Source organism: Branchiostoma belcheri, unplaced genomic scaffold, assembly GCF_001625305.1.
Source record: "Branchiostoma belcheri isolate BF01 breed outbred unplaced genomic scaffold, Haploidv18h27 scaffold159, whole genome shotgun sequence".
NCBI lineage: Eukaryota > Metazoa > Chordata > Leptocardii > Amphioxiformes > Branchiostomatidae > Branchiostoma > Branchiostoma belcheri.
The window spans coordinates 323,554-334,373 of NW_017803035.1; the positions used below are offsets into that span (position 1 = coordinate 323,554).

Here is a 10,820-nt window from a genome sequence, read left to right on the forward strand (position 1 = left end):
TCATCCTGCTTGTATAACTTATCAGTGGATGGCCTGGCTGATCTTATTTTATTCCTTACTTATTTATTAGGCGGCGTTTTAGTTGTGTAACGTTCTACGTTATACAACTCTACAGTATTTATTATGGCCAGCCTGTCCACAGCCGCAGACACGCACGCGGAGCTACTGATGGAGGGGAGTAGGCTCAAGACTTACCGCCAGAAGATGCTCGCCGAGAAACAACAGCACGACTGGGAAATGAAACTGTTGGAGAAAGAAAGACAAATCGCCTGGAACTCCGACAGGTAAGCTATTAAAAGGAGTCAATTATTGCTAGCCTCTACCAGGCTTCGGGAGGCGACTGGAAAGAGTAGAAATCGGCCAAATAGAGAGATAACACCCGGGTGCGGCAAAATGTTCTCTCCCAGCAGACAAACTCCCCTGGCATCTTATCTCTCTATTTGGCCGATTTCTACTCTTTCCAATCGCCTCGCGAAGCCTGCTTGTAGAGGCTAAATTATTGCTAGAATAGTCGATTGCAGCGGAACACATTTCAAGGTATGTGAACCAGTAAGAATTGCCCTGAGGAAGGTGACAGTCGACGGGCACCGAAACGTCGGCTGAATAAAAGACTTGTTTTTTTGTTGTTATTTTTTTTTAATTCCAACATGTAATCACAAGACGTAGTGACGGCGCACTCAAGCCACCAACACAGGGGACAATACAATACTAATTTTTCCTGAGGGAAGTGAGGAAAGTCGTGTAAAGTGCCTTTCCCAAGGGCACAAGATCGTTGGCATGTCAGGACTCGAACCCGGGACCTCTTGTTTGTCTTGGAAGACTTGGTTGTGTAGAAACCGTCTCTTTACTCACATTTCAAGGTAGCTTTCAAGCCAAACAGACAATACGAGTTTTCGACCAAGTCATTCATTTTATTTTCCCTGTCTGCTAAATTTTGCTCTTGGCCAGCCTTTGTGTGCTATTTATAGCACATTTATATCCTATTTATGAATATCCTATTTACGAAAATAACAACGGAAGTCTTATGTAAGACCGTCTGGGGTCCAAACGGACCTCAGCCATGTATTTGCACTCTCCTACACACAAAATTGTTCGGATGTCCTCAATATGTCTTCAAGGAAGCATTATTGCTTTAATATTATGCAGTTTGCCAAGTAACCTCAACCTCAGGAATTAGGTCATCAGATTTTCAGAGGTTTGACAATTTGACAATCATGAGGTCAAATGTCAACATGTTCATGCCTGCATCCCTTATCCTATTTTTGCATAAATTATGATAATGAGCTGGAATCTTTTAACACTTAATCAGGCCAAAATATACCTCTTACTATACTTTGTTTAACCAATATATGTGCAAAGATCACTGAAAGAATGCAAAAAGGATTATAAATTTGAAAGAAACCAAATGGGGTCCATTTGGACCCCGTTCGGCCATTTATATAACGTCGGCATTAAAGTTCGGGTGTTTGAGGGTTTTAATGTTGTCTTGTTGAAACATTTCAGGGTCGAACATGGCAGGCTGTTGTCTCGCCTGGAGAAAATAAACAAGCGGATTTTGGAGATAAACAAGGAAAATTCCAGACGACAGAACTTGCAGACGGGGGCTATGCTCCTGTTGGATAACAACACACTCTCACAGGGAGAGCTCACACACAACGAGCACAAAATATCATCTCAGAAACCGGGCAACAACAAGAAAAAAACATTCATATCCAACAGACAGTTTTTTTCGTCGGCCTTGTCAGGTGTTAATGTTGATTCGGGACAGGCACTACAGACAGCCGTACCTGGGTGCCATCTCCCGTTGGTATCTCAGAAAACAACAACCAATGACCGCCGCGCCAACAGTAGTTTTGGTGACTCAGAGCTAGTAAATTCAAAGAACCTGCCCTCGATAAAGAAGGGGAATCACAACTTAGGTTCCTCAGAAACCACCGTGCCCGAAGAAGCCAAGGACTCGATTAAACCCAGGATACTTCGTCGAAAGAGCATGGACCCCCAGCTACTTGCATCCCTCTTGAACGTGGACGAGTCTTCCGTTCAAAAACAGAATCAGGTTTTCCAGAGAGCGAGGCTGAACTCTGATGCTGCTCTCAGGGTGAACTGTGCAGACGGTACGCCGGAAAAATCAGAAGTAAACGGGAGAAAGAAGAAGTTTCAACGCAGGGCGAGCATAGCGTCGATGCACATGCCGAGTGATCTGGTAAAAATCGGCTTCCCTGAGCTGAGAACCGGGGCACAACTGTCGAGCAGAGGGGCAGGCGACGAGGACTTCCCGGCGAGCCGCAGTTTTGTCTCTCGGGCCCGGAGAAGCTCTCTACCGTCTGTGCCCACCACGGATCACGGCAAGTTTGCGAACCTGGGTTTGACTGCTACACGGAGGATGAGCGTCGGGTCGATACCAAGGATGAAAACCTCGTCGTTGGACAAGCTCGACAACGTGTTGGAAGAAAGCTAGGAACATCTACAGCACTCCGAACGGGAAGAAGCGGTGAGGAATTTGAAACAGAGCGTCAAGTCGATCGATTGTAGTTTGCCATTTTCCCTACATAAGAAAGAGCAATGAGAACATTGGAAGGTATCAACGCAGGCTCAACAAGGCGTCATTGGTAAATATATAAATGCATGTATTGGAACATAAGGTTCATGTAACACAATCTAAAAGTCTTACACCTGGCCAAAGTTTCGGTGACTTGCCACTTGCCTTTATTAGGGAGTACTGAATAGTGCTATGTCGGCTCTTCGGCGCATGGTGGCGCTGTGGCAAGGATGCGTCTCAAACGTGATAGCGTCTATATAGAATATGGGGCGAATGTTAATCTCCAAGCAGATCCCTCTCGGTGGCAAAAAGACAGTATCAAATTGGCCAGGCAGTATCCATTAGCCAGAGAAGCTCCATTAGCCACCGACGGGTTGGTGGGGATCAGGACAAAAAAAACGGCCATATATAAAAAGGTAACGATCATTCCCCACAACCTCTGCTTGGAGAGTAGGCGAATGTCACTTTGTTATATAGAATGTAGATTGTATAGTTAAGAGAGAAATGAACTGTAAAGGTTTGTACAAAACATACTTCCTTACTACAAACACTTGTAGAAAAATTCATATTTCTAATGCAACTAGACAAACCTTCCACCGAGAATGTCTGTCCTTTTGTCTCTACAGTAACTGAAAAGCGAAAAGTTGAAGTTATCTAATGATAGCTAGTTTCATTTTGTGTATGTCTGTTCTTCATGTTTTGTTTTGACCTGTACCTAGCCCAGTGTGGCAAAAATATACAATAAAGGTCGCCATTCATTCTATATTCCTGTCTTCTCTATTCACCACATGTACAGAACTTGTAATTGCCACTGAGTAACAATACTGTAAGTAGAATTGTACTATACAAGCTAAACATTAGGGCATTATAATTCTGATTGCGGAAAAAAAATATCCTCTTTGAAGCTGAAGAAAATTGACGAATACTTTACGCATGTAAAAGTTAACAAATCTGACAAATAATTTCAAATGTATCCCGATTTGCTACATGTAATAACCGCAATATGTTTAACCTTCGTAAAATCATTTACCACACCTGGTAAAAGTACTGTAAATTAGGGAGGGGCAAAACTGGTTGAAGCCAGCGAAAACACCAACACGGTAAAACAAATGAACATTGTCAAGGGAATAAAATGAATCCATAGGGAACTAAGACTTACGGCTTGTGAGCAACATTAGCATAAGACAACAGAAGAGGACTACTTACAGGGCGCCAGCATAGCATCAGGCAAATCGACAGAATTCGAGGGCGAAATTAGCATGCAACAACGTTCTTCCATACTTAATGGGCGAGTTCAACAGGTGGAATTTTCGGGTTTTGGTAATGCTTATACAGGGGGGAAAGGAGTCATGTTTTCTTGTGTAAAACGTGGACGTCTTTTCTACATGACTGCACCTACAGAATAAATAGCTCATGAATAGACAGTTTCATGGGCTGTGGTGATAGTGTACTATTGTAGTCTGAACCAGCTATAGCCGGAACAATCCGGATGGGCACGATGAGATGCACTTCGAGACTTGGGCCCTGTTCATATGAAGTCAGTGAAGGTAACTTCACTGCGTTCTTCACTGCGTAAAATCACATTGCGTTCAGACGCTTGCTGGCGCCCCCCTCCCAGCGTACCTCGGCCGAATGCCGACGCGGTCCCGCCAGAGGCGGTGAAGCTCGTCCTAGAACGGACGCATTATTCGACCATTACTACTCTAAGTTGCTGCCATGGCCATGTAAATTTTGGCATTTCATATAAGTAAAGAAATATCACGCCGTAATCCATGACCAGGCGAAGTTACATTGAAGTCACATTGCGTTCAGACGCAAATCGCGATCCGGGAAAACCGATTCGAAACCATCTCTAGAAGTGGTTTGGGATCGAGGCGCTTTCAATGTGATTTGGAGCGTTCAGATGGAGCCACTTGAAAGCTTCGGGGGAAACCACATGTAAAGCGCCTTCACTGATTCCGTCTGAACAGGGCCTATGTCTCTCGCTCAGGGTATTGTCAGGAATGACACGGCAGCAGTTCGGTCCTTTGGGTTCCTCCGTTGCCTGGATATTTGCCTTCTTATCAGCTAACCGGAGCGGACTAAAGCTAACAAGACTGCCACGTTGCGTATTATTCCTCACAAGGATCGGAATGCTGACTCATTCCAATGCATAAAGAGTCAAATAGACGCTGGTGAATTACAGAAGCCCTGACAAGACCCATACCAACCCTGAACCAACACACCCCAGACAAATCTCTGAGACCAAGGGACCTTCTTGCCGAGACAAGCGGACTTCACTGGTACATCTCCGTACAGGTATTTCAATGTAGTCAGGCTTTATTTTACATGTCTATTTACTGTAGTTCATGACTTTTCCACGATACTCCACTGTTCATGGTTTTCACGATCGCTTCTGTGCCGTTAACGTATCATTGCGGCCCACAAATCAATCGTCGACTTTCCTTTTCCTGCACCTGCTGGCCCCGTGAACATTTTTCTCAGACCCTAAAATTTTGCTTCGGTGAACATAAAGTGAAGTACATAATGTCTTTCGGTCCTGTTTTGGCAAGCCTCGGTTGTTTAAAAACTCTACACGTTGAAGTACATACTTGTCGATATGAGTAGAGCAGAATCGCGGCTGGCTTGGCAAATCGGAACGGTTTCTGACTGGCCTCGAAGTACTGCAAACACGCTATCAGCTTCAGATCATGGGGCCTGTCAGAAACCATTTCGATTTTGTCCCCCGAAGATCTGCTTGGAGATTACCGACTAAAAGTGTTATACGCTTCGCCTTGTCCCATATATCCTCCACCAGGCCTGTATACAGGAAAACGGATACTAGAATTCGGCAACAAAGAGAGTAAAATTGGCCAAGGGAGTCCGGCCGCGGGGAGGTAGTTTCTTTCCCTGCGCGGCAAGTCAAACCTATAAGTCGGCCAAACTCCCCTGGCAAATACTCTCCTATATAGCCAGCATAGTTAATAGTCTGATAGAGACTATCGCCCCATGGCCAGCCGCCATTCTGTATCCGCAGGGAGGCATGCAGCTATGAAGAGACCGCTTGAAAGATGCACAAAGCCTGAACCGTGCGGTGTACAATTATACCTGTACAGTACATGTTTGCATGGAGTTGTTTGTTATTTACTCTGTATACCATACGTGAATGGTTAACCCTCAAACACCCGAACGGGGTCCATTTGGACCCCAGACGTATATTTGAATTTTATTTTATTTTTGGACCCCAGACGTGCTATTTGAATTTTTTTTCTAAAAAAAAATTCCTTCCGTGACTTTGTCAGTAAACCTCTTCTACAAGTTCTCCTAAATTTTTTGGAGATCGGCACAAATTTGTAAAAATAACAACGGAAGTCTGATGTATTAATTTAAAGACCGTCTGGGGTCCAAACAGCCATGTATTTGCACTTTTCTACACACGAAATTGTTCGGATGTCCTCAATATGTCTTCAAGGAAGCATTATTGCTTTAATATTATGCAGTTTGCCAATTAACCTCAACCTCAGACATTAGGACATCAGGTTTTCAGAGATTTAACATTTTACAATCATATGAGGTCAAAGGTCAACCCCATGTTGATGCCTGCAGGCCTCATCCTGTTTTTCCATAAATTATGATAATGAGCTGGAATTTTTAAACACTTATTCATGCCAAAATAAACGTCTGAATATATTTAACCAATATATGTGCAAAGGTTACTGAAAGGATGCAAAAAAGGAATATAAATTTAAAAGAAACCAAATGGGGTCCATTTGGACCCCGTTCAGGAATTAACGTCAAAAAAAGTTCGGGCGTTTGAGGGTTAAACAGGAATCACGGGAAGGATTTGAACAACGCTATTTGGTAAGTAAGACAGTGTTGTACTGTCATGTAGGGTATTTGGGCTAAGATTTCAAGCAATCAACGTCCACCATTAACTTGCTTCAGTTAACTTAGGCCATGTTGATGTGATTATATAGATAACATCCTCTGGGAACCCCAAAACTGATGCGAGCGTGCAAATAAAATAGGTTGCCTTCGTTATTAAATTTAGGGGGTCATGAAGGTTGAACAAATAACTAAACACACAGTTGAACAAATGACTAAACACACAGAGTAATATTTCATTTCATTCATGTGGACTCTTCATTTTCATTCCTTCACATTTTTTTCTTGTCCTTTGGAATGGATTTTGGCATTTTTCTGCGACATAAGTATCGATCTCCAATATTTCTTTTTCAACTTAGAGCATAATTTTGCAACTACTTTGTACGATTTACAGTATGGTCGAAAACTTTTTTGGAAACGGACAAAAATTCATGCGGGCTCGATCATTCATATACTAGTAATCAAATCAACATGGCCTTATAGTGTGTGAGGGACTCTAAGATATCTGAGTCATCGAGCATTAGGCCACACCAATTTAATTTGTTGTTTAACGGATTCACCCGTTTCATCTTTTTCTGATTTGCAAAAAAAAACAGAATCAACTGCAAAATGCTCATAATTTGCCCTGAACAGTTGAAAACAGTCATTTTCTTCCTAGTTGTTACATTTATTCCATCTTTCAATGCAGTGGTATCATTAAAAGTTCAAAATTCATTGTTTGAATTTTGAACCAGCCTGGTGTGTTGACTTCATTGCTCATTAATAGGATGCCTAAGCCTGTTTTTATTTTTTTCGAGCGCCCGCTCCATTATTTTCCTAGAAAACCAAGAAATTAAATTGGTGTGGCCTTACCTGAATCATTCCACATGTCCTGTTGTTTGTTATACAGACTTGGTAGCGAACTCTACACCACACTATGAGCACCACAACACCGCAGTACTTCCTGGAGTTCAGCTTCACTGCGTCCGAGCAGACCCCGCTAGCCGAGCTGGTCACAGGCACGGTCAACGCGCTGGCCCAGGCCACGGCAAGGGTGGACAACGGAAAAGTTCTCTTCCTCTTCAAAGTAAAACCCCATCCTTCTTTCAGCGTCTTTTGCCATGTTTTCTCTTACTTTTATGATCATATATAAACACCAGTATCTTCCTTATTGAATCCGGCAGGCATAACCGTACCCTCTGAAAGATAGAACTTGCGAATTCTGTAATCATTTATATGTTGAAAACACTTTCTACTTTTTACTTTCTACTTTTTACTTTTAAAACTGTACATTATATAAAGATGAACGCCAAGAGCTATTCGATACTTTACAATTAGACAAGATATGTAAGAAAATGTCAAAGCAGGACACGTTTAAACACTTTATGTCATGCAAGAACGAATGTATAGCATGAGCAGACATACTATGTAATTATGTTTCCAAATGTTTCAAAAAGAGAGAAGAAAAGGCAACTAACAGTAGATGATATGTAGTATATAGTATTGTTGTAATGTACAAATTCCTAGCACTTAGCATTAGAATATAGCGTTCCAGTATGCAATACTCATGTTTTGCATACTGCGTGTCGTCTTGTGCATTTAGCCCATCTGGGCAAGAACATGCAATAAAGATTCATATCATTCAATATATCTTTCTCAGGTCCTGGCAGAAGCTAAGCTTATCGCAGGTGAGACTCATGTCGTATCACAGTATTGGTTACCTTCTGGAAGATAAATATTTTTAAAAAGTTAATTGTTTCTCATACATGAAATAAGATAGTGTCATGTTGACTAAACTATTGTCCTCCTGACCATGCTTTATGTAAACACCCCTGGTTCCGATGCTAAGCCTTTTCTTTGTCGTGTGGCGTAGCGGCAGACTGCGCGACTCGGAACTTTGAGTCCCGAGTTCGAGTCCTGACATGCCACCGATCTTGTGCCCTTGGGAAAGGCACTTTACACGGCTTTCCTCACTTCGCTCAGGTGTAAATGAGTATTGTCCTGTGTGAGTATTTGTCCCCTGTGTTGGTGGCGACATTAATATAAGTTGAAAAAACTTGAGTGTGTCGTCACCACGTCTGGTGATTACATGTTGGAATTAAAAAAAAAACCTTTCCTGCGGCATTTCTAGTTGTCCAAGGGAGTGACGCTGCGGAGCTGGAGTCGGCCCTGTCCGTCCCGTGTGCCGGCCAGCTGGTCCGGGTGCAGTGCCTCCCGCTCCGGCCTTACGAGGCTTTCGCCAGGGAGGTTCTGGGAGTGGAAACGACGTTCCGACAAAACACGAAGTGGGCCTCCTCTCCAGGCCAGTTCTACTGGCTAACCGTCGAAGTGGAATACAAAAGTAATCTACAGTACTACTTTCTTACATGTACATATGTATATCATAACCCTAATGGGAGCGAGGGCGTATAAAAAGGAGACCATATTGAACGTACATCATGTTGTTATATTGAGATTTTCTTGTACACAACCTCACATTGCTTACATTTCGATGTCTATCAGACACCTTCCTCAGAGCATCTGACTGCAGTACAAGTCTGGAGTGATAGGTATCCAATACAATTTCAGAGCAGCAAAACAAAACAAAATATTTCGGATGAGGAAATCTGTCTGATATTGACATTTCCTGCCGTTTCTTAGCCCGTTTTTGTCATTATTTCATACTTGAAGCATTTAGAATAGCCCCAAAACAAGCTACGCAAGGCGCCTCTTTATACCACCCATAAGTAGTCAGAACCTTCGTACGTAGGATACGAATTTGGAGCTGTTCACCCATTTTTTATGTGGGTGTTACAGTACTTTTCTTGAAATGAAACATAATTATCTTATCTTATATGGTGAACCTAAAATATTTTTTGTGTACCCAATTTTTTGGGTTGGGTGCACGTACCAGTGCACCTATTCCCAAAAATGAATTTCGAGCCCTGTATACGTATTCTTTGGGATAGGACTGATTGAACTTCCTACATTAGAAGAATGACCAAGAAATTAACTAGAAAATCCAGTTTCGGCGCCCTGAAATTGCATTGGATGCCTAGAGACTACATTTGGACATCCTCTCCCAGGTATGACACAGGAGGAGCTGTTCAAGATCTGGAAAGAAGAAGCCATAGCAGCACTTGGCGTCATGGAACAAGGTGGCGTCAAGCTCTGGAAGGTGGTGTCCGAGAGAAAGGTACGTGGTGTGATTTCTGATTGGTCATCTCTGTTGTTGAGTTCTTTAACATTTTGGGGGATCAAAAAAGAGATTTGGGCAATGAAGTAGAGAAGGTAAGTATTCTAGTATCTGCTTATAAGCCATTTCACCGTTCGAACTGTGCTGCATGGCGCATTGTCATCTAACAAAGTTTAAGGCCCATGGGCAGGCTTCTATTTGTCTGTAGCCACGCCTTGGGGCCTTACACTTTGACGTTAGACCACACTGCATGTTTTTTTTATTTCAACAATCAAAAATACAATACATAGTGGTGACGCACTCAAGCAAAATGCTTATATTCACGTCACCACTAGACATAAAATAAAAATTACATCACAAAACATGGGTAACAAGAGAACAGAGTTTAACCTTTAAGATATTATAAATGAATACAGAAGTATAAATCAGTTGTATACTTTGAAGTACAAACTGCATACTTTGTACTTGCCATGCCCACTACGATATGTGGAATGAATTATATATATGCCCTTACCAATGCCATGTCTGAAAATAGCAAAATAATTGTCGGGAAAGATGAACATTTTCAACTAAAAATGACAACAAAGCATAAAAACAATTGATGTTTGTGTTGTCGCTTCGTCTAGGTACAGATCCTGTTGAAGATGCCATCTCCAGACCTGGTTGATAACACGTTTATGGTGGGGCTGCCTCTGTTCAAGCAGCACGGCAACCAGGTGCGGACCAGCTGCAAGCCGGTCGTGCCGTACATGTAGGCCCTGTTCATATGAAATCACCCGACCCGCGATTCGGGTAACTCACATTCCTTACATCTGGTCCATGTGCCATACATTCCTTTTAAAACCTGCCCGATCACGATTCTCCGAAACTGCATTCATTCTTGTTTGACGAAAACACGCTAGGTAACCTGCTTGCTGATGCCCCCCTCCCAGCGTATCTCGGCCGAATGCCGACGTGGTCCCGCCAGAGGCGGTGAAGCTCGTCCTAGAACGGACACATTATTTGACCATTACTGCACTTTAAGTTGCTGACACGTAGGATTTAGTATTGTATATAAATAAGGAAATATCACCCCGTAATCCATGACCAGGCGAAGTCACATTGAAATCACATTGCGTTCAGACGCAAATCGCGATGCGGGAAAACCGATTCGAAACCACCTAAAGAAGTGGTTTGGGATCGAGGCGCTTTCAATGCGATTTGGAGCGTTCAGTTGGGGCCACTGAAAACCGGCTTCGGGGGGAACCACATGTAAAGCGCCTT

The 10,820-nt window shown here is 42.8% G+C and overlaps 2 protein-coding genes across 2 annotated transcripts; both read left to right on the plus strand.

Moving 5' to 3' along the window:
• On the plus strand, window positions 1–2,883 carry LOC109465830. The gene is made up of 2 exons (XM_019763272.1): window positions 1–284; window positions 1,504–2,883. Exons 1-2 carry the CDS (start codon window positions 124–126, stop codon window positions 2,456–2,458), a joined length of 1,116 nt encoding a protein of 371 aa, XP_019618831.1. The 5' UTR covers window positions 1–123; the 3' UTR covers window positions 2,459–2,883.
• Window positions 2,884–4,600: 1,717 nt separating this feature from the next.
• On the plus strand, window positions 4,601–10,523 carry LOC109465832. The gene is made up of 6 exons (XM_019763274.1): window positions 4,601–4,837; window positions 7,293–7,469; window positions 8,043–8,070; window positions 8,514–8,723; window positions 9,448–9,557; window positions 10,184–10,523. Exons 2-6 carry the CDS (start codon window positions 7,320–7,322, stop codon window positions 10,310–10,312), a joined length of 627 nt encoding a protein of 208 aa, XP_019618833.1. The 5' UTR covers window positions 4,601–4,837; window positions 7,293–7,319; the 3' UTR covers window positions 10,313–10,523.
• Window positions 10,524–10,820: the final 297 nt, after the last annotated feature.

What these genes read in the sequence shown, in the direction of transcription:
- LOC109465830 (XM_019763272.1), top strand. Translation starts at nt 124, where the DNA reads ATGGCCAGCCTGTCCACAGCCGCAGACACGCACGCGGAGCTACTGATG. An exon ending in ATCGCCTGGAACTCCGACAG is followed by an intron (nt 285 to 1,503) that starts GTAAGCTATTAA and finishes GAAACATTTCAG; the next exon opens with GGTCGAACATGGCAGGCTGT.
- LOC109465832 (XM_019763274.1), top strand. Translation starts at nt 7,320, where the DNA reads ATGAGCACCACAACACCGCAGTACTTCCTGGAGTTCAGCTTCACTGCG. An exon ending in AAGTTCTCTTCCTCTTCAAA is followed by an intron (nt 7,470 to 8,042) that starts GTAAAACCCCAT and finishes TATCTTTCTCAG; the next exon opens with GTCCTGGCAGAAGCTAAGCT. An exon ending in CGTCGAAGTGGAATACAAAA is followed by an intron (nt 8,724 to 9,447) that starts GTAATCTACAGT and finishes ATCCTCTCCCAG; the next exon opens with GTATGACACAGGAGGAGCTG.